This window comes from Rhineura floridana, chromosome 6 (genome assembly GCF_030035675.1).
Source record: "Rhineura floridana isolate rRhiFlo1 chromosome 6, rRhiFlo1.hap2, whole genome shotgun sequence".
Taxonomy (NCBI): Eukaryota; Metazoa; Chordata; class Lepidosauria; order Squamata; family Rhineuridae; genus Rhineura; species Rhineura floridana.
In genome coordinates this window covers 76914039-76937313 of record NC_084485.1, presented here as the reverse complement: position 1 = coordinate 76937313, position 23275 = coordinate 76914039, and the positions used below count along the sequence as shown (strand labels likewise).

The following is a 23275-nucleotide window of genomic DNA, read 5'->3' as shown; positions in this document are numbered from 1 at the left end:
TCAGATATGAAAGAGGGGCTATTAAATCTAATGTTAGCACTAGTAGAAAATAATCTGGTGTTAAAGAAAGGGCAAGGAGGGCATCAGGAGCTCTTGCCCATGACAGTTGCTCCTGCACTTGGTAAACAACCCTTAATTAACAAGCCTTAATTAAGTGAACCTAGTTCACAGGTTGCAAGTGAATCTGATGGGATAACATCCCTCCCCCCCCCCCCAATCTGAGATACCGTGATTAGTTAAAACTTGAATGTGGAAACTTCTCCAAAAGAAAACTTTCTGGGCTCTCTAGTTCAGATCAAGCCCATCAAACCAACCACTATTAGTTGTGGCATTTTAATACCTCAAGGGGAAAAGCTCAGTGGGCCCAGATTAAAATGATAAACTAAAGATTCTAGCCTATTGTTATTACCCTCTATTATAAAATGGAGTATAAACCAAAGTTAGCTTTTATTCAGGGTACCCAATGAAATTTCTTGCTGTCTTGTTTGTAGAGAATCTATTCCAGAACTTTCTGATATCTACCAGTTCCAGTCCAAAGCTTACCTCTTCACATGCCTGGTCATTAGTTTGCAGGAGGGCACTGGAGATAATTGGATATGTAAAGAAAGCTGGTATTGAACTAATCCCTTGCACTAGCAGAACAACTAAAGAAAGTGCAAGGGGATTTTCCCTGTGTTGTTTCCAAATCTCTGGAGCATTGGGGAAACTCCAGAACAGATTTAAGAAGTTTGTGGGGTGTGCAGGGGGGGAGGAGGAGGAGGGAGAAATCCCCTTGCCCTACTTGAAATAGTTCCGCTAGTGCAAGAGGTTAGTTGAATACCACCCTAAGTTTAGAACAGGGCTTTTTAAAAGGAAAATTAAGAATTGTCCCATGGTAGCCGCTAAAACACGCCAGTGCATTTTCCTTGTGTGTGCATGCATGCGCAGTCCGTGACATTTAGAAGCCTGTGTAAAGTGAGGAAAAAGCCTCAGAACTGAGAATCTGAAAGCACTATTGCAGATAAATGTTATAGTCAAGCTTCACACAAGCCCTCCAACATTAGCAGACGAGTCTGTGGGAAGCATCTTTGGCAGGGAGAGGAGAAATGGGTATGCTTGATCACTCTGGTCTGGGGTTTTGGAAGATTCTGGACTACTTAATTTACTTTTCACATTGTTATCAGTTACTTTTTTTTTTTACATCGCCTAACATAATAGAATATTTACATGACTTAAATTTTTAAACTGCCCAAATGTTCCTTTTTTGAACTGCCCATTTCCCTCCCCCCTGCTTTGTAATGTTTTGTAAGCCTCCTGAAGGCCTGGGGTGGCTTAGTTGTGACCTAGGATGTGCCAAAATTACGCTTGGGAATGAAGCCTTCCTCTCTTTTCTTGACAGGAACTGACAGGACTGCTTCCCCCAGAGTATCCTCTGAAACCAGGAGATGCCCCCCCCAAAGTCCGACGTCGAATTGGGGCTGCTTTCAGATTGGATGATAAGGCCTTTCTCTCCAGAGGAGTGGTAAGGAGTCTTCCTGTGGGCCTGAGGTGCTCCTCTTCCTAGGTTTAGAGAATATGGGCAGTAACACTGTCCGTGCTTGGAAATCTGCTTGTGATGATAGTTAGTAGCAGCTGTGATGGCAACCCTTGCTGCAAGCGTAGAGGAAGGAAAAATATGTTGCTGCTTATGCTAGAGTCACTAGACCACTTTTCTGGCATATGAAGCTAACTAGAGGAAGAATCTGGGGAACCGTTTTGGTTCCATGGTTCAGATCCTTATCGGGATTGGCCTCGTAGGCAAAATTTGACAGACGAGCATGGCCACCACCCAGCGATCACGTGATGTTATTGTGACATCACATGATGAATAAACAGGTGGCCCTGCCCACCTGTCAAGATCCCTTGCAGGGTTCTCAAGCGCCTGCTGCTGCTATATTGCTGCTATGTGAGCAAGAAGCTCTTTTTCTTGTACTTTGTACAGCTGGAGCAGGCACTTGGCTTTCTGCTCTCCCTTGCGCTGCCAGTGGCAGCAGCAGGAGAAGGGGATGAAGGACAGAAGGGAAGCTTCTTTCTCTCGTTTGTTCCCCCACCCCCTGCCATCACTGCTGCTGGAAGGCAAAGAAAGAAGCCAGGGCTTGCTACTGTTGTGGGAAGCACCAGAACCCCCCCCTGCAAATTATGTACAATAGCAGCAGACTCTGGGGAACCCTGCTGGCTTTCTTCTTTCCCTTCCCGCACTGCCTGAAGTCTCCCTGTTCCCCTCTTGAGCTCTGGACATTGGCTACTTGAAGGGGAAGGGGGGACTTGGAAAATGCTTTGCAAGTCTTCCTGCTCGCGGACTTAAAGGAGGAGGGGAGGAGACTCGCAATGGCTTTTTTGAGTACCCTCCTCCCCCTTCGTCCCCAATGTCGGGAAGTTAATAGGGGAAGTTTGAAGACTTGGAGAAGGCTTTTAAGACAGCCTTTAAGCAAACTGGAGCACATAAGCGGTCTTAAAGCCTTCGCAAAAGCCTCTGTAAAGTAGGCCATGTGCGTATGTGAGCTGCTTTAAAGGGCACCTTTACACAGGACTTTAATCATTGCTGAGCTTTGCTGTTTTGGCTGTGTGATCTTGCTGGGAACAGGAGCGGGCAGCCAAGAAAGGATTAAACCCTGTCCTCCTGCCCATTAGCTTGGGGAAAATGGCCTTGAAAAGCTTGGGGGAAATGGCCTTGAAAATAGAATTACAAAATCAGTTGAGTCTTGCTGTCAGGCACCCCAAGTTCAGGGATAACAGGAGAGCACTGGTGCCCATACATTACTTGACAAATCTGAATATCCCTAAATACAGAAGAGCTTTCACAGGTTCAGTGTTCTGCCATCTGCCCTCCTGGATGGAAGGTATAGAAGGGTACCCCACCCATTCTCTCATATAGAATGGGAGAAGTGGCAGCTGTGGGTCATGTTTTATTGTATTGTAGGGATCTTCGTTATTATTTTATCATTCCAATTTTATAGTGCATTCCAGATAAATCCGATGAGTTTTACCTAACGCATTTATTGGCGGATATGAATCCACAGGTTACAGCAAGAATGGCTAGTTTCTGTGCTGCTGCCATTGTATACTGGAAATATATGATAAATGATTTTATATAGGAAGCCTGTACTGATTGTAATCTTTTATTCAACCCTGATTTTATGTATTTTATATGATATTGATTTATTTATGATGTCTATGTACTGGTCTGTGACCAAAATAAAATTTTACCGGCCTTGGAGGTAGCAGAGCCCCTTGAAGGGCTATGATTGGTCCAGAGACCAGAGGTTCACCACGGCTGCTTTACAGCCAGAGGTATAAAAAGCCACAATTTCTAGTGTAAAAGTGCAGAGGGCGAAAAGCACATTGCCCCCTAGTGGGAGAATTTACACACCGTTGTAATTTTCCACCTCTCATTCTTTTCATAAATTCTCCACGTAAACCTGTCATTCTTAACAGGCAGCCAGCCTTCATACAAGTGGGAAGTTTGGGTTTTTTTTTTTACAGTTAGCGCGGCCCCCTTTTGAAGCCAAGTTGAGCTAATCCAGAAAAACAAAACAGTTCTACATTGAAAAGCGATGCCTTACATTAGAATTATGCCAAGTGTGGATTCCCACTGTCAGGTGTCAGAAAGCAGTGGTTAGCAGAAAGAAGGGCTTTGGGAGTGATGAGGGTGTTCAGGTTCAACCTCTTGGTAGAAGAGCTAAAGGGATGTGGAAGCTTCAGACTCCAAGCACAGAAGCAAAGAAGGCCTCGTTTCCATCAAAGGCTTGGGATCTGCTTCTTCTTAAGCTATGTGCTCTCTCTTTCTTTCTCTCTCTCTCTCTCTCTTTCCTGTGGTTTGTTTTAATAATAATCATAGTAGGAGGCAGCCAAGGTGTGGTGCTGCTTATTATTTCTTCCTGTGCCCACAGTGGGTGGCGCAGGGTGTGGGTGCTGAGTGGCATTGTTCTTTTGCTGACCATAGCTTTTCCCTCACACACGCTCTTACTATAATCTTGGAAAGCTTGTTCTTTAACCTTCATCTCACTGAAATGTGGCCTATTGATCTGCCTCTTGGCTCCCTTCTCCGATCACTAGGAAGCTCTTGTGCTGGAAACAGAGAGCATTCCCACTGAGTTTGTGGATAGTTTTCCTCATCCAGAATCCTGGGCTCAGCAGACATCTGGGCCCTGGGCCCAGGACATCAGTCCTACGGCACGTACAGCAGAACACACCCTTTAAAAGTGCAGATTTCCTAAATCCAGAATAATTACCCCTCGTGGTTCAGGATCCACAGCTCCGTAAACTGGATTAGAATCTCCATTATGTTCATAAGCAGACATTGAAGGAGTGGAAAATCACCCGTCTATGGTTCTTTAATCATCCGGACCGTGAGCATGACAGGAAGATGCCATTCAGCTCATGATGACTGTGTGTAGTAGCTGAATGCTCTAGACTGGCTGGGTTCTTGCACCTTTCATAGTTGCATAGAAGAGGGAATGTCATTAGGTGTCATTTCTCATGCAGGCTCCACCTGCTGAAATTCCCTCTTCTACATAACTGCTAAAGGTGCAGAAGCTCTCTCCTCTTTTGCATCTGCCCACCCTGGAATGAACGTAGAATATAACTGGGAGAAGGACTCAACCCACACTCAGTATTTGATTTGGTCTACCAAGAGGCCATAAGAGGAGCCTTTGATTTCTGAGTTGGAGCTGAGGATGAGGTGATAGTAGTGGTGACTGGGAAGCATCCCGCCTGCCGAGAGTACCCTGGGAACATAGGACGCTTCCATATACCAAGTCAGACCATAGGTCTGTCTAGCTCAAGGTTGTCTACCCAACCTGGCAGTGGCTCTCCAGGTTTTCAGGCAGGGGTCTTTCCTAGCCAAGGATTGAACTTGGGTACTTTTGCATGCAAAGCTTGTGCTTTCCTACCAAGCGCTGGCTCTTCTTCATTTTTATGACTCTGGTTTCTATCACTTTTGGTTTTTATGTATTCCCTTTCCAATGGTGGGTCACTCCATCCTTGCTAAAGAGTCATTCAGAAATTGCCTAGTTTGGAATGACCTCTGTCTGTGCCACAGGATCCTCTGAGCACACTGGAGAGAGATCTAGCTCTGCAGCTGCAAATTGCTGAAGCGGCACGATGTCTCTCCCGGGAAGAGAATCTTACCAAGCAAGTTCGGAAGCGCCGGAAAAGTGCTGTGCTGAAGGAGGAAAAGAAGCTGAAGGAGTTGGAGCAGTCTCTCACTGAGTGTCGCCAGGCAGCTAGGCACTCATCACAGCTAAGGGCCAGTGCTCCAACCTTACAAGGTGAGCCGGATCTGTCTTGAGACTGAACTTCTAACTAGTCGCTTCACCAGACTGATTGACTCTGAAGCATCCTATAGAGGACTTGAAATCAATGCAAGACCTTAAAAAGGTCTGAGAAACCTGGATCCACTCTGGATCCAATTCCCTTCCTTTTATTCAGACAGGCTGCAATCTGATGCACACTTATTGGGAAGTTAGCCCTGCAGGACGCATGGGATTTAGTTGTAAATAAACATACATAGGAAGGTGGTGTTAGGCTCACTCCATCCCTACCTGGCAGAGCTGTTGCATGGATCTGTTTTGCTTTGGGAAAGAGGGCCTGAGAAGAGAGAGAGTGTGCTGCTAATAAAAAATACAAAGGGAAGGATAGTGAAATTGTACAGCAGGACAACATTAAATGGTTATAAACTGAAGGAATAAATGTCAGGAAGAGGTTTTTGTAACTGTGAGTTGTCAGGAAATGAGACAGAGTTTGGGGTTAAGTACCTGTCCCTAGAAATCAGAAGAAGTAGGTCAGACAGACTTTTGACAGGCGTGGTTTAGTTGGAATTCATCCCATTCAGGCCAGGAAGCTGACCTTTTATGGCTTCTTCCTGCCCAAATAATCTTCGCAAACTGCAGTTTTCTGTAAGCGGTTGCCAAAGGGAGCTCAAGAAAAAACAGGGAGAGCCAGCTGGAGGAGGAAGCATGTCGAAACCTGCCACGAATGACGCAAAGACCTGTAGCATCTGATTAACCCTTAGGAAGGCTTAGGAAGTTAGATCACTCTGGATCCAGTTCCCTTCCTTTTATTCAGACAGGCTGCAATCTGATGCACACTTATTGGGAAGTTAGCCCCGCAGGACGCATGGAACTTAGTTGTAAATAAACATACATAGGAAGGTGGTGTTAGGCTCACTCCATCCCTACCTGGCAGAGCTGTTGCATGGATCTGGTTCTTGTCCAGGTACTCCATTAAGGAAGAGCCTGTATTGAGAAAACATCCACTGGTGTGGGTGGATGGTTCCTTATATCCTTTGTTCAGCACTTTTTGCACAAGAATGCAGGAAGATACATGTTTTCACATGAGACATTCTTGATCCCCTCCCATGCTGCACTACTTACCTAAGGCATTCCACATCTGCCATGCTGATGGACGGGATGTCCATACAGATTGTGCAAGAGATCTCAGCTGCTAGATGAGGCTATCTGACCCTCCAGCCACAGATCACCCATGGCAGAGAGTCAAATAAACTCAGTGGCTGCAAGCCACGTTCCAGCACACAGTTAAGCATGTCTGAGGCCTTTGAAAATCAACCAGATTAAGGGCAGTTAACTCTGTGTTGGATTGTGGCCAGCTTGTTTCATCCATGCTGCATGTGAAGAGTGAAAGAAAAGGTTATTAATTCATAGTTAAGTATTTTGGCTCTCCAAAATGTGATTCTAAATCTGTCCCATTACTATTAATTCAGTGCATCAGGGAATGCTTCTTTGAGGAGTGCATTGCGGTGCTTTGAATGATGTGGTTTAACACTCTGGGAATTAGCTCAGTTCTAGTAAGGAGGAAGCTTTTATTTTACCCTCTTAGATGCTTAGTGGGATTTATGAGCCCATATTTCTAGGGAGTGCCAGAAGGGTCTAATAACTGCTTGAAAATCTCTTTCTTGTTGTTCTTCGTTAATGCCAATTCCCATTCTTCCCCAGGGTTCAGTGCTTATGATGAAAGCTCCCTGTCCGATGCTGCTCTGGGAGAAGAAGGTAAACAAGATAACTGTGATCTCTGCACCGTCATTCCCATATGCTTGTGCCTTTCCTTTGCTTAACATAATGTGTAGTTAAAGCCACAAGCCCTTAAAGAGACAAACCATATCTGAACGCAACTGTCCAACATCTAGTCTGGTTTTGGCCTTGATTTATATCGCATGGTTAAAAATTTGGCCACAACACCCAGCCAAGCTTGGAGGCATGGAAGAGAGTTAGTTAATGGGTCTTATATAAATTATCAAAAGACTCAGAAAGAAGGTTCAAGTACAAATGTGCCTGATATTCAAGGTTTTTGTATTAATTTACAAAGCCCTGAACTTGGCCAAGGGTATCTTAGGAACTGCCTGAAACTTTATATCACAACTCAGTCACTGAGATCATCTGCAGGAGTGGCTTTGGTCATCCCCCAGGTTGGCGAGGCTCATTTAACATCGACATGAAATCGAGCCTTCAGTGTCATGAGCACAGTTCTCTGGAATGCTCTGCCAACAGAGTTTCAGCAGGCGCCTTCTGTTTTAACTTTTAAGTGCCTGCTGAAGACCTTTCTGTTCCGCCAGGTTTATGCAAGCAAGGTGATGCTTTTTTTGCAACAGTTGACCTTTGTTTTTATTATATTTTTCATGTTTTTATTCTATGGTGGTTGTTTTTTTTAATGTATTGTAAACCCCTTTGATGTTTTTAACAAAACAGTGGCATATAAATATGTTTATAAGTAAATAAATAATATCAGAGTCTTTTATGACTATGGATATCTGCTACATTCAGCATCCTCTTTGGGTTTAATCTAGAGATGGTAGGAGAGCTCAGGTGTGCTAGGGGCTTTGAATAAAATTATGAGTAGGGCAGGTTACATAACAAAATATACAATTATAAAACAATTAAAACAGTTACATCCATAAAAGAAAAGTGTAAAAGCAATTAAAAATAATTTCATATATAAAAACAATACATACATTTATTCATACAATTACATACATACATAGTTTAGACAGCCTTTGCAGTTTGAATTTTTTCTTTTTAATTAATCTGCATTTGTTAATGTTTGATATTTTTAATGACTTTTTTATGGTTGTTTTTACTGATTTTATTTTTATATGTTGTATTCTGCCTTGACATATTCTTATGAAAATGCGGAATATAAATAAATAAATTCAGAAACAATTCCACATATAAAAACAGTTAAAAATAGTTCCAGTATAGATGCAGAATGGGATAGAGACCTCCACTTAAACAGCATGTTGAAAAAGGTATGTCTTCAGTAGGTGCCAAAAAAACAACAGAGGTACCATCTGTCTAATAAATAATGGGATAGAATTCCAAAGGGTAGGTGCCACCACACTAAAGGCTCAATTCCTATATCATACAGAATGGATCTCCTGATAAGATGGTATCTGCAGGAGGCCCTCTCCTGTAGAGCACAGTGATCAGTTGAGTATATAATAGGGATGGGATCCCTTAGCTGGTGCCACTTTGAAAGCATTCCATCAACCTAACAGGCAGTATCGATTCAAGCTCATTCTTTGCCTGCTTTCTGCTGCTTTTACCGATCCAGTTTTTTCCCTCTCCAAAACTATTGATCTTAATATTGATGTTTTCTTTCAAAATATTGATATTTTCTTTCAAAATGTTGATATTTTGAAAGGAAATATCGATAAATAAAAGAAAATATCAGTATTTTGAAAGAAAGAAAATATTGATAATTTGAAAGAAAATATTGATAAAGGACAGGAAAGCAGTTTTGCTACTGCCTCTTTCTCTGCTGTGACAGGCTGGTCAGTTTTCACGTTAGCAAGCAAGCAAGCAAGCAGAGACCGGCTGAGGAGGAAAGCAGTGCTCCCCCCCTCCTAGAGTCAATGTGGTTGAGACTTGGCTTTTTTCCTCCCGTTTGGAGTTTGGATTATTGGAGTGGTGGGGGGTGGCAGAGACAGCGAGAGCTGTAATGCTGTGCTATGAGTAAAAACAGTAGAAGAACAAATACATTTGGGGGGGGGAGCCAGTGTCAGGGGAAAGCCACTGAAGTTTGGAGCAAACAGGATTGCTCTGCAAAGATGGAGAATATGAGGACCACTGAAAACTCCAGTGCTAAACCCGAATTCAGCAGAATTCTCACCTATCCCTAATATATAAGGGGTGAAACAATCTTTTAGATATCCTGGTCCGTCAGTATATGGCTTTGTACACCCATATTTGCACCTTGAACTTAGCTTGGTAGCTAATTCTGCCATCCAGGTTCTAGTGTTGGAATGCAGCAATTGTTTCCTTTTTTTTTTATAGAATCCCAGGTGCTGAGCCCCCATCTTCCCTCCATGCTCACAGCTTCAACTCATCTCCAGCCCCCGCACAGTTCTTCAGCCCAGCCTTCTCATCCTGTGCTGCTCGAAGGGCAAACCCAATATCAAGCCGCTGACATGGAGTGCTCTCCCATCCAGAACAGTCCCTGGAAAGAGACCAGTCTGGATAAACCCTATGAAAAGCCGAAGAAATCTGCTGAGCCGAGCAGCATGCCAAGGTCAAGGCTGTTCACACGGCCCTTTTACTCTCTCTTTTCTTGCTTGCTCTTCTTAGGGTATGTCTGTCTGGTCCCAAAGGCAAGCTTGAGATAGTCTTACATGAACTGTAGTCTGCATGCATGCCATATGGAACCTACTGGAGTGGCCGTCTGTTATTTTAAAAAATATGTCCCATTGTTGATTTAGATAGTTTTGAATTTCTATTTTACACTTCCAGAAAGCTCCCTCAAAGTGGCTTAATAAACTAAATTTGAATGTAAATTCCATCCGGTGTAAACTTTACAATGGCATTACAGAATGCAGAAAGCGCTTGGGTGTCATGTTTCAAAAAGGCCCTTTGAGAGCCATTGACTTAGAAACTTAACAGTCCAGGTCATTAAGCCAGAACAGCAATCTTCATGGAGCTACTTGGTTTTTCTTTTTCTTTTTCCATTCTTTCTTTTTACCCCTTTGTTCCCCCCCGCCTTAAAAGAATGATGGGAGGAGAGGAATTCTGTGCCCCCTAACCAGAACCTCCCATTACTTTGCATGCAGGGAATAAGGATCGCCCTGGAAGCCAATTCTTATTTGTCGCTTCATTGTGTTCTCTCTTCAGCAGTCCAGGCCTGATGTCCCAACCATCACCCAACTGTTCCACTCAGCGGACTGTTGAGACATCGTCCTGCTACTTTGTTCCTACTAGGAAGCTGGAAGGAAGGAGACAAGCTGGTTCCAGTGCCCCACCGACACCAGAGTTCCTGGGAAGGAGAGGACAATCTCAACTCATGAGGTACTCTGTGGGCTTAGGGAAAATGGATGTATTCAAGTGGGTGGCCTTGCCTTCTTGTTGCCTAGTCTCTCTTTGGATTTTGAACACATCAGACACCTTGGGGTGATTTTGCAGCACAATAACCGAGGCTATATGTGTGTTGTGCTTCCATAATGATGCCTCACAAATGCAGAATTTTAAATTTAGCATCTTGGGAATTTCCAATTTTCTAATCCTAGCGGCTGTGAAAACAGGCTTGAAAGGGAATGAGCAATGCTTGGAAAAATGTTGGAAGTTAGAGGGAGAGGCAAGCAGAATTTCTGTTGGTTAAGGGTTGGGGCTTCAGTGTCCTGCATTGCTTCAAAATGGTAGCACCCTATTTTTTTTTTTTTTAGAATCTGAGTTAATACTTAGAAAAAAAATTGATTGGTGGTGGTGTGGGAGGGTTGTGGAATATCATAATACACATAGTCTTGAAATTTAAGTAATAGGCACAAGGACAAAATCCTGAACATAAAATGTTTCTTCCTTGAGCTCATAGTCCCAGCTGAAAAATGTGAACAACCCACTAGAGGAGAGTACAATTACAATGTATGTGGCCCAACCTGTATAATCAGATGGTGGGGAGATGGTGGGGGGGGAATGAAAGGCAAGTTGACAACAGTAGGAAGAGTGTCCTGCTGGGAGGGAGCTCTGTCACAGCCGGCCACCTTTTCTGTTTGGCAGCGCCACCCAGTTTGCCTACAAGGAAGTGGTGGTGCCAGTGCGATTCCACCGGTCAGTCATTTCCCACAGCAGGGTGGTGCATACCCCTTCTTTGAAGGACTGTTCCCCAATAGGCCCTTGAGTCCTCTCCAAGTCATCTGTGACAGGAGAGAGAGAGAGAGAGAGAGAAGTGGGCTGAATTAAATCCAGTGGAAAGTCTGAAATCCTGGCTGCAGCGCTCTGCTTAGTTGGCTCTATTAAGCTAAATAGGATTTGGAGGAGAAGGTGTCTGGTTGAGTTCCAGCTGTTTTGGAGTCTTAACTATATCCTTCTGGCCCACACAGAGTGTGTTCATCCCGGGAAGACTTTGAGTCCCGCGGAAGAAGTGCATTGCCCAGGCGACGCCCCACCTACTACACCATCACCGTCCCCGAGTCCTGCTTCTCTGTCCCCAGGCCCAACCCGGCCATCAAGCCCACCTGTCACTCTGCTTCAGAAGACAGCAATTCGGATGTCTCCAGCATCTCCCACACGACATCTGCCAGCAGCAGCAGCCCAGACATCTCCTTCCTAAAGCCACTGCCCTCGATTCCTGCGGAGGAACCCTTGCAGCCATTCCCGAAGCAGATCTGCCAGGGGAATGAATCCGAATGCCACTGTCAGCGTCTCCAGAAGCTGCTGTCACCTCTAGGCTACTTCTGTGCTACGGAATACGTGTCTGACAGCCTCCCGCCTGCTGGGAGGGAGTTCTGTCACAGCCGGCCACCTTTTCTGTCTGGCAGCGCCGCCCAGTTTGCCTACAAGGAAGTGGTGGTGCCAGTGCGATTCCACCAGTCAGTCATTTCCCACAGCAGGGTGGTGCGTACCCCCTCTCTGAAGGACTGTTCCCCAATAGGCCCTCGAGTCCTCTCCAAGTCAGCTGTGACAGAAGAGCTAAAATCGTGGCATGAACGGACTCGGCTGCGCAATGCGCGGCCACATTCCCTGGACAGACAAGGGGCTTTTCGCATGCGCAGTGGACCAGGCAGAGAGCTGCGCTCCGCAGGTTCCATGGTACAGCAAATTCAGGTGAGGATTTAGGGCAGGAAGGTGCCTTGGGGAGAGGGGAGCCAGCTTCTTCATTACTGTTTCTGCTTTGCTTCAGAGTTCCCTTAAGCAAGCTAACGTTCCAGGTTAGCCTGTATCTGGATAAGCCCTTTCCCCAGAAACAAATGGGTGTGTGAACTCCTTAAATGTCTTACAGCAGGGATGGAAACCTGTGGCCTTTCAGATGTCATTGGACATCAGTACCCACCAGCTCCAGCCAGCTTGGCTAATGGTTAGAGATGTTGGGACTTGTAGCCCTCCTGATGTTGCTGGGCTACATTCTTAACCTGACAGGCTGTTAGTATCTGAGCACTTGAGGTACAGAAACTGTCTCTTTGCTCATGCATGTGGAAAAATGAAGGAGGAGGGCTTTCATGACTACTGGCAGAACTGTAAGAGCCAGACAGGTGCCTCTAAGGTAGGATTCACCTCGCTGCTCAACTTGTCATGTTTTTTTTCCCATTCACACCCCCCCAAGCCCATTGGGACTTCCCAACTCATAGCATGTTGGCTATCTTACTTGCACATGAACAAAATCCTACAGCCTTGCACCCCATCACAATGCACACTACTAGAAGCAGTTTCTGTTCATGCAACCAAGACACATGCCCTGCTCAGCACAAGTGCGAAGCCACCCACAGACTCAAGAAAAGGCAGCTGCCACAGCCTGCTCTTGTCTCACGTAGAACTGTACATGCATCAGTGCCACTGGAAATAGTAAACAGTACATTACTGGGCCTTTTTGCAATTCAGCCCTCATGGGCTTGGTGACTAGGAGCAGGTGTCATTTGACCATCCTCACGTTGGAAAAAACATGTTCATTCAGTGGCCATGTGAAGGAGGCTTATGTGCATATGTCTATACATGCATAGAAGTCCTCCTTGCCGGGGGTGGGGGTGTTCCCTGATTGGGGTTTATGCATGTACTCTGTGCACATGCAGAGCTCCTTCATGTCTGCCAAATGTGCTGCTGTCAGGGGCTGTGGCTGGTGGAGGGCGTGAGCATTGTGCACCGGAGGAGTGCTGCCATGCCACATAACCCCATGACCTGCTTACACATTCTTTTCATGTATGAGGGTGTTCAAGCTCACCGCCTCCCCCACCCCCCTTATAACTAGGCAGCACTATATGCAAATAGAGTATTCCTCCCTGGTGTCTCTTTCCAAACATCCCTGGTCTAATAGGTTTTGTTTTTCACAGAGAAGCCGTAAGAGCTTTCCATTTAAATAAGAGCTAGTGTCATAGTAAGGGCTGCAATCCAATACATGTCTACTCAGAAGTAAGCTTCATTGGGGTCAATGGGACTTACACCCAGGTGTAGGTGTATCCTGGATTGCAGCCTAAGAGGCTGATGTGTGAATCAGGAAGTTCCTGGCTCAGGTCTTCCTTTGTGACAACTCATGAGGTGTCCTTAGGCATGCTACTGTCTTTCAGCTACCTACAATATTATGGGCTAATGATAACAGCCTTCTTTATAGTAAGGACTGAGATAATTTATGTGAAGCAGTTTGCACAATTTTAAGTGCTATATTAATGCTAAGTATTATTACAGTGTTTGTAGGATTTCAGGGGACGCATTTCTAAGTAAAAGTGTTACAGGTCAAGCTGGTGGGCAGGGGTGCTTTTTAAAAAACAAAACATTTTTACCATTTGCAAGAAGCACTCTTTTTGGCACAAAAGTCTCTGTGTATTCAGAGTGAGGGCAACATCATACAGGAAGCATTGTTTTCAGTCTGAATTGTTTTCCCTCACTGATGCCATCACATAGCCAAATTTGATTGATTATGTGACAGCATCACTATTTCTGGTAAGACAATTATGTCTGAGTGAACAAATGAGTCATGGTGGGATGCCCCTTCTTCCTCCAGCCCAGTTTAGAATTTGGCTTGGGGAAATAGGGTGGTTTATCCTGAGTCCGGTTCCTAATTTGTTCTGCTGATGCCATAATTTAGAGTCTGACAGAACCTGAGAACCCCACCCTGTGACCCTGCCCCCCCTCCCCAATCGCCGCTGCTACCTTTCTGCTTAGCTTATTTGGCTTAGTGGCAGCAGCAATAAAGTCTTGCTGGAGATCTCCTGGTTGCCTTCCTTCTGGTGACAGCAAGGAGAGCCTTGCTGTCCCCTTCCCTCCCTCCCTGGCACCTGCTGGGAAAGTGTTACAGTAGTATTTCAGGTGCCAGGGACCCTGGGAAATATTGTTTCTCCCAGGGTGCCCAGTTCTTTTGCACAAGCTTTGGGTGCCCTGGAAACCCAGGCTCCCTGGAATTCAGTGCTTCAGAGAAGAAAGAAGGGAGACCTTGCAGTGAATTTTTTTCACCACTGCCAGGCCAAGTGAGTGAGAAGCCGGGATGGTAGGCAGAATTCACAAGGCCAGAATCCTCACCTCATACTGAAGGTGAACATATGAAGTTGTTGAGGAACCTGAACATGATTACTTTTCTCAACATTACCAGATAATAGTACAAAAGCAGCCGCCGCCAAACCCACTCGCTGTGAGCAGAGTATAAACCATATGAGCAAGATTTTTTAGAAGTACATTTAAGGGCCCACCAAAAGGCACAATGCTTAGAGACATTCATTTGGCACAGCCCTATGACTAACTAGGTGTTAAACACTAATGCGTGCAACAGTGCCCCAAAGTAATTTTAAAATAATAAAATAAAGCAGTGCTGAAAGGAGGGGATTTTAGAACAGGCAGATCATGGGAGGGGAAGGGATGCTTAAGCCTTTCCCCAACAGCCATTTCGGCAGCTTAAAAACCTCACCCCCGATTCTAGATGTACGTTTGCACTGAAAGTTAATTGGGTATTCCCAATTACTCGTGAGCGGGAGATTTCTGGCTCGGAGTCTATAAGAGCTGTCTGAGAGGACATTTTTCCAAGTTCTCTGCCCAGATAATTAAAAAAAAATTAAATATTATCCTCTTCCCATCCCTTGAATCCCCTTCCAGTTAGTCTCAGCCAAGTCCTTTGGCTTGTCAAGTCCTGGTATGCTTGCTGGACATATTGTTAGATGGGAGAGGTTATGTGACCGCTTCTTTGTTCTGAATGATGACAACAGTGCCTTCTGAAAACTCCGTGCACTGTTCCTTGGGAAATATAAGTGCAAGGAATTCTGGACAATACAAATCCTGTCTTTTAGCTTAGAGAATTATCTCCTCTCGATGCACAAAACTGTTGCACAATGGAGCACGGTGCTCTCCTCCTTGGGCATCTCCCTTGCCTGCAGCACAGGGCTGAGGCCCACACCACACAAGCAAGAGCTTGCCGTTGGATTCCTCCCATCCTATTCAATGCTTGCCTCCCCTAATCTAGTAACAGAGTTGTGAAATTTTAATCAGACAACTCTTATGATATGGAGTATCTGCATGAGCAAGAGAAACAGTCCCCTTGCATTGCATCTTACATTTGTCTGCCTAATCCATCTGCAGATGAACAAGAAAGCCACCCAAGAATGCAGCATCAGATAAATCCCTGGCAATTCCATGCCCATCAATACTAAAAGTCCATAGCTGGAGCACATGTGCATTATTAGGCAGCTTTCTTTGTGGATATTGGGATATCAGAGTTTGGGGTACAAGATTGCTAAAGCGTACAATCCCCATTCATGAGACAGAGAAAAAGGAACTTACCTAACACAAAGGAGCCATAAAGACAATCCCCTTGTATAATTACTGGAAAAGCTGATTAAGGGCCAGTTTGTTGCAACAGACTAACTTAGTTACCCATCTAGAACGTGTTTCAGCCGAAACTCTACCTTTGCAAGTGCTAGGCCTCCGGGTGCGCATGTGAATAATGGGTGGAAACTCTGGAAGCTTCAGCTTGCTCACTAGTTAAAAGCTATTTTGGTTTTTTTGGTTTACATCCATGAATGCTGGCATAGGAGTAAGAAGCTGCCTTGTAATCATTTACACCATGTAAGCCAATATTGCCTATTTTTAACAGCCTCTCCCCCAACTCTCAGCCAAGGCCTTTCTTAAGTCTTGCTGCTGCCAGAATTGTCTGGCTCTATCCTTCTACAGGCACCAGACTATAGTCTTTCCATGTACTGATGCAAGTTCTAAATATTAACCTGCTGGGGCTCTGCTTTTTCCAGGAATTCTTTGGAATCTCTAGCTTACCTATCAGCTGATTCTGTTCTACAGCAGGAATAGGGAACTTGTGGTCCTCCCTATGTTGCTGGACTACAGTTCCCATCATCTCTGACCACAGATCCTTCCAGTTGGGGCTGCTGGATGACCCAACAGCATTGGGAGAGCTACAGGTTCCCCGTCCCTGTTCAAAAGTGTGGATCAACAGGTGGCATTTTGTCTTCAAGGCAATTTAAATGTAAAGGCATAGATAATCATAGCTAGAAAACTTCCCATGGTTTTAAAGCATTTTAATTTAGCAGCATTGACTGGAAGGAGCAGCAAAGATTGTTCTGGAAATGTTTATCTTTTCATTGCTTCATGTTGGGAGAGGAATTATTTTATAGGTAGGGAGAAACATAATGGGGCACATTTTCCTGAAGCAACCAAGGTAATAAGTGACCATCAGCTGTAGCAAGTATCTTTGCAGTTAATGAAGGAAATTCTTTTTAATGGTAGCGGAGTCGCTGCTACCATGGAGATGTGCAGGTCCAGTAATTCTGTTAAAAGGCTCTTTTTTGAACCCTGCAGGTACCTCGCTTCCATGTCCTAAAACGGTCACCTGAGGGAGCCCCTGTGCAGGTCTATGTGCCAGAAAATGGAGAAATAATTAGTCAGGTGTAGAGACCGCATCATGTCCACCTCCCAGAATTTGGCGTTGTCAGCAGGCTGGCTGCCTTGACCCGATTCCAAGTTGGAAAGAGGCTTCTTGCCAAGCCTTGGCATGTTCATTGGTCTGCTGATCCTGTTATATTGAAGAGAACATTTAGGGACTATTTGCAAGCTATCGCTCAGCCTTTCCCTTCTATGATGAACAGATGGAATAGACTATTGCAACGCACAGTTGGATTTCTTATCCTCTACTGAAGACAGAGGACCCCTCATCAGTAACTAGAGTTTGCTTGTCTGCCTATTTATTCATGTTTGTCTGTGGTGGAAAGATCTTGGTTGGGAGTTGGTTGTAGGTTATGAAAACAAGATTAGCATCAAGAACTTTTTATAGTTTTTAGGAAAAGAGCCAAGCCTAACTACATGAATTTTCTATACTCCATGGAAGTAGAAGCCGTGTGCCTGTATGTGCCCTCCACAGTGCTACATCTGGATCCTCTGCACTCTTCCTTATTCTTGCATAAAGTAGTATGATGTTGTGAACAGCCGTTGAAGCAAGCAAGCCTCCCCAAGTGTAGTTTAATGCTCTGCCTTCTTGTAAGCGGCCGTTTTTCAACGCTTGCCATCTCTTTGGTTCTCTTGCTGCATCATAGATTCCTTATTTTCAGTTTTAATGGAAAATGGTACTAAAAAAGTGGGCCCTTTTTCAAGGGTGAAATAGGTGGTGCTCTATTTTTGTATGTATCTAAAATGAATAACTTCATGGCAGGGGAGGGGGTTTCTCTTTATATAAGCACAACACAGGAGATTGTTTACTCCTAGGCCCAGAACCTTTTCAGCTTACATCACTGGATGCAGCCTTCTACTAGGTCTGTGTATATTCAGAAATAAAAATTATGCAGAAAGGCAAGCCAAATTCTATGCCACAGAATTGTTACAAAATTATGCAAATTACTACACTCAGCTAGCACTAGTCATGGAAAACGGAAAAAGCCTACCTTCAGTTTTAAAAAAGAAAAGCAGATCCTCAGGATGCTGCATTTATTCTTAATAGGAATGTGTCACGCAATCCTAGAATGGGCAGACACGCTTTTGTACCCCTCTGATTAGCCTCTACTTACTGTGTGGCATTTTCCAAACACCCATCGGTCTTTAATACTGGTCTTTGTTTCTGGGGTGGTTTGGGGACTGCCACTAATTAAACCACTAATTATGGAATCATGAAGGACAAGTATGTGTAGTATCTGCACCACACACTGTTCTGTTCTTGATATTAACTCACACTGGAGGGAGAGAAATTGTGTATGTGCATGTGTAGCAGTTGGCCTGGACTCACCTCAAAGCAGTGTTAAATGTATTGGAATATTTTTATCTTGAATGTATTATCTTGTGTCCTAATCCTTGCAAGCCATCACGTGGGCATTGCCTCTGTTTAATTACTCCTTTAGAAACAGTCACAATCCATGTTTTGTTGCATCCCCAAAGTGTTATAATTAAGTACAGAAGAGGCAAAGTCAAGTCACAAAGAGATGGTTCTCAGAAGACATCTAAATTCTGCTCAGCCTCTTTGCTTCTGGTTTTTTAACCTCCTAAATTAGAGTCACTTGCTCAAACCTACATCAGTATATCAATTCCCCAACAGCTCAATCTTTGTTCCATTGAAAGGCAGCCTTTTGAGCTTACATATCATTAATGGCTTGTTTTTATTTTTATTAAAAATAATTATTTTTAGATCTCATTTTAATGTTTCTTTATTAAGAGGAGGAACAAACACGTTCATTGGAAAACCATGTACATCAGGAACTTTAAATAAATTACACTATTTACATAGAGGTATAAAATATTACACACTATCCTGTATACACATACGTATCCAAACACACACACACACACGTACGTGACCATTTTGCTGATGCTATAACCCCCAAAGAAGTCCTGAACACACATCAGCCTTTGAGTTAGGCAGGAGACCTTTCAGGGCAAGAAAAGGCACCTGTTATTTGAAACTTTGTGTTGTATATATACGACCAATTGATGGAGCAGAATGACCAAGTCTTGGGTCCTTGCCTATGGTATTTATGTGCATAAGGTCTTTCACCTCCATTGCTTTCTTGGAATGCCAGGAGAGTGCACATTATCCTACCACCAGAAGGGCTATTGCTGAATCAAAGCCTCAGGGGTCACCATGAGAATATGGTAGAAAATGTCCTAGGGATGCTGGATGAATTAAGCAGATGATGTAAACCTACTTCTGACTCTCATTTACAGTGTCCCCTTAATGAACATGAATGTTTACCCCAAGGGCTATTAAAAGCAGATGAGGTTTTCAGCTCTGTTATTTTGACCCTTTTCACCATGTGTTTCAAGTATTATTCACAGGAGGTAAAATGGCTCTCCAAGTTTGGACCCAATTTAAGTTTTAGAAATGTGGACTTTGTCACATCCATTGGATCAGGAGTATTAAAAACAAACGAGGGCTGCTTCTTCAATATGAGGAAATATAATCCCATTCCTAAAAGCTACAAATAGCACTGAGGCACATGGGACTATATGGCAATATGGTTAATAATTTAACAGAAAGCCGAGTGCTCTCTGCAAGAGCCTTTCAGGTATTATCAAGTAATACTTTACAGTACAGGGCATTTCATGTTTCTTGTACTACACAGACTTCCTCCAAGAATTAATGTAGGAAGGTTTAGGTGAACTGCGTACAGCTAATTTGCAAACTAGGCCTAAATTTTTACAAGCAAAAACATTCACAGGTGACTACAAGCTTTCCTAGATATCAGACAAGAGAGTTGTGTAGCCATGCAAAGGGATGGAGATTATGCCAATAGATTATCCTTCTTTCAAGACTCAAATCACTCAGACCTCTCTTATTGCAGTCTAGCATGGCAAGTGGAGAGAAGACTGCAAAGGACACAATGATTTAATAAACAACCACCTTAATATTTAACAAGGGCCTATGAAAATTGGTGCAGCTGGTAGACACAGGACAAGCTGTGGAGCTGAATGTAAATCAGTCAACAGTGAAGCAAAGCACAGAACACACCTACTTCCCATCTTGCCTTCATCTCACTGTTGGGACTCTGCTCAGAAATCTGGGTCAATGTGTGTTCCCCAGACTAATTCAAGTTTCATTAACATAAAAAACAAAAACAAGAAAAACACCTTGGACCATGAGGTAGGTTAACTCAAAACAAGCCCTCACCCTCTTTAAACCTCACTCAAATGCACACACACCCCTCTCCCTCCTGCTCCCCCCCCAAATAATGCACAAGACAATACACAGAATCTTTAGAACTACAGTACAACCTATGCAGATGGAAGAATCTGCAGCTTCACTGCATGGAAGTGGGGTTTTCATTACCCATGCAAATGGATGACGTTCACAACCAAGCCCAGTTTATTAGAGCAGAAGACTCCTATAAACTGGGGAGGTGGAGAGCTGTGGAATGGTATGAAGCATTCAAGAAGCAGATGATTTTGACCTATTTGTCCACCAGTGGGCTACTTTCCCTAAGTCTGCTGGCTGAGACATGAACTTAGTCATTGGTCCTTGGATAGAAAGCCACAATGTATGTTCAAAGTTCAGGTATGCAACATATTAACATACAAGTGAGGGACAGAAGGTTTTGTCGAGTGCTTGGTTCTCTCTCCAGTGAGGGCTAGGCCAACCCTGCTGTGTTACACAGGCAGAAAGCTTCATCTCTTGCAAAGTGATGCTCACACAGAGCGTAAACTAGTGTCCACTGGTAAACTCAAGTGGGTTTAAAAATACCCAGTGAAAGTTCAAGTTGACTGAAGCACAGACAGAAGCTTCTCCTGTTTTTTTTTTTTTTTGCAGTCTATTATAATGGCAAATATTAAGCAGGTGAAAATAGAGGTGATGGGGTGAGATTAAGAAGGGCAGGTTTATTTTCTTCAAGGGAAAGTCTCATCACTCCACACCTGGGGGAATGTGACCATAGAAATGCACCACCATATGCTTGTTCAAGTGTTTCTTACCCTGTTTGAAATCTAAAGAAAAATCTCCTCACATTTTCTTGTCTGAGATTTAAAAGGGTCCTTTCTTCATGTGAGGAGAGAGTGTCAGTTTCTATTGCCATTATCAGTTTGTGACTGAAACATAGCAAAGTAAATAGCTTCACAGACTGAAACACTGCAGGTTTTTCCAGGCCTCCTGGGAAGCCTTTCTCAAGCAGAATCTAAAAAAATATATTCCAGCAGCTCACATCTCTTTTTGTGCGATATATAGCATTATGAAAAAAAAGTATTACAATTTCTGGTCTGAAGCTGGAATACAGAAAACAATCATTCTTCCAAACTCACTGAAATCTTGATTCCACAGATGGACAAGTGATAAACTAATCTGATTTTATCTGTCAACAATTATATAGGCCCCTCATACAACAGATTTCCCCCTTTTTATGTTATCTTGGGAGTGTTTGTGATCTTTAATGTGGAAAGGTCAAAGTCATGACCATCTAGCATTTGAAAATGAAAACTTTTGGTGATTCTACTTTTGGAGCAAAAACTGAGAAACACCACATGTGCTTAGAATTAAAAGAGGTGGCTAATTTTGCCACCCACCCCACCCATCGTTCCCCTCTTTAGAAAAGCACACACATACACACACTAGCCCATCGCTGATGGAAATAAGAAAAAAGAAGCCAGCACATCATTAACACTCATGAAAGATCTAAGCAGACCAAGAAATATCCTCTAACAACAATCAGCTATGTAGGAAATACATCCAGGAAGCAGCTGGCATGTTCAGATTTCCTCTCATCAGTTTCACTGTTAAGTTCTTAAGGAAAGGCATTCACAGGACACAGACAGCTTGTGGGCAGCCACAGGAGTCTATGGATGTGGATCCCTCAGGCATGATGGAGTCAGGGATGAGGTTTCTCACATCTTTCCTTGATAACCTCCTTGCATATAAACACCTAACATCACCTGTTTTGTAGAACTTCTCACATATCCTGGCGGATGTCTGTTTGTGGGACAGACAGATTCTGATGGGAGATATGCTCTCAAATGCCTCAGTTTGATCTTCCTCCTTGGCTAGCAATGCCTTGGTGGAGCTTCATTTCAGTGTCTTTGCAAAATCCTACCAAGCAAAGAGATGTGAGCATGGAAACTGGAAAGGAAAGGAGGTTCTCCTGCACCATCCAACCAACTCACTTACTGGTGCACAAGGTACCAAAAAGCCAGGGTGCCTCCTCCTCCTGAAGCCCTGAGTGTGGGAGTGTCCAGTGGGAAGCTAAATACAGTACTACTTCCTTCCCTTGTAAGCCAGGCTCAGCAAGGGCACCACTTCTGTCCTCTTGTGCCCTCCGTCATAGTTGCCATGTCCAAGTCTTTTCCCAGTTTCTAGGTTGTGCTGTTCAGCAGCTTCCTTGCACTCCAAAGCTTCACTGTCAAGTCACTGGGGAATGAAACTGGGAAAAGTGAGAATGTGAAGCTTGCAAAGTCACAAGCAAAACACTGTACAAGCTCAAAAAGGGAAAACAAGAGGGCCAAACTACACATTACATGAAACATGTTTGTAAAAAGTGTGCTTGGTAGACTGGCTACTTTTATTTTGAAGGAAAACTATTGCATAGACCCCAGTCCAGATCACACTCCTTATCTGGTCACTGTGCTGGTTTCCTGACCCAAATCCTCCCCATGTGCTCTCTGTCCCCAAAAGGTGCTGCTTGCGGCAAACACCAACTTTGGGGGCAAATTGCAATCAGAGGAGGAATTGGGAACAGGAAGCCAGTGTGGGCCTCCAGCCACTACTTATCCTTCAAAATGAAACTGGCCCACTTAAGCACACTTTACAAAAACATGTTTAAATATGCGTACTTTACATATCTATGGTGTTACATCATATCAGTTTATCTGGAGACAGTGATAAGAGAGGCTAGGACTCTCCCACCTTTCACTCTCTTGCAACGCCCAAGGGTGCCATAAAGACACTGGGCCTGTTCTAGAACCATCTCCCCTATTGATAGCAATATGGAGAAAGAATTCTCTTACTGCAAAACCAGGTGTGAACTGGGGTGCATGTAGTACTGCCTTGTGGGTTGTCCCCCCCTCACTGGATCCCCACTGACCCTTATACATCACCCCTGAACAGATATTATTAGAAGTAAGTTTCACTGATTATTGTGGGTCAGGCTTCCAAGTGAAGCATGCAACCTTAATAATGCAAACAGGATAGCATGTCAGGGAGTGATGGCATGTTTTTCCATGCCCACCTTGGAGGTGAACTGGGGAGTGATGTCTCCATTGGGAAACACCTTCACTTACTGCCCTAAAGGGAAAGAAAAGCAAGTAAGCATTGCGTACCGTTAAGCAGCTGAGATCAGCTCGCAGAGAAAGGGGTAAGGACGAGAAAGAGAGGAATGGGGAACACAGCAAGAAAAAGTGAGCAGGAGAGTAGAGAAGACAGGAGGAGGGTCAAGGCA

General features: G+C 44.0%; 2 protein-coding genes across 12 annotated transcripts in view; one reads left to right on the top strand and one right to left on the bottom strand.

Annotated features, from left to right (window-relative positions):
* Positions 1-18550, top strand: part of INAVA (innate immunity activator) — a 63712-nt gene extending 45162 nt beyond the window's left edge. For 5 of the 6 annotated variants that reach the window (XM_061632511.1, XM_061632510.1, XM_061632506.1 and 2 more), the window contains exons 4-10: positions 1379-1501; positions 5060-5288; positions 6972-7025; positions 9306-9540; positions 10137-10310; positions 11339-12062; positions 16740-18550. In XM_061632511.1, the coding sequence (XP_061488495.1) occupies positions 1379-1501; positions 5060-5288; positions 6972-7025; positions 9306-9540; positions 10137-10310; positions 11339-12062; positions 16740-16832 (1632 nt within the window). In that variant the 3' untranslated portion in view covers positions 16833-18550. The remainder of the gene's footprint in view (positions 1-1378; positions 1502-5059; positions 5289-6971; positions 7026-9305; positions 9541-10136; positions 10311-11338; positions 12063-16739) is intronic. The other variant, XM_061632512.1, reaches the window with a different exon arrangement.
* Positions 18532-23275, bottom strand: part of KIF21B (kinesin family member 21B) — an 89352-nt gene continuing 84608 nt past the window's right edge. For 5 of the 6 annotated variants that reach the window (XM_061632500.1, XM_061632502.1, XM_061632501.1 and 2 more), the window contains one exon: positions 18532-22248. In XM_061632500.1, coding sequence (XP_061488484.1) covers positions 22194-22248 — 55 coding nt within the window. In that variant the 3' untranslated portion in view covers positions 18532-22193. Of the gene's footprint in view, positions 22262-23275 lie in introns of all 6 variants that reach the window. The other variant, XM_061632503.1, reaches the window with a different exon arrangement.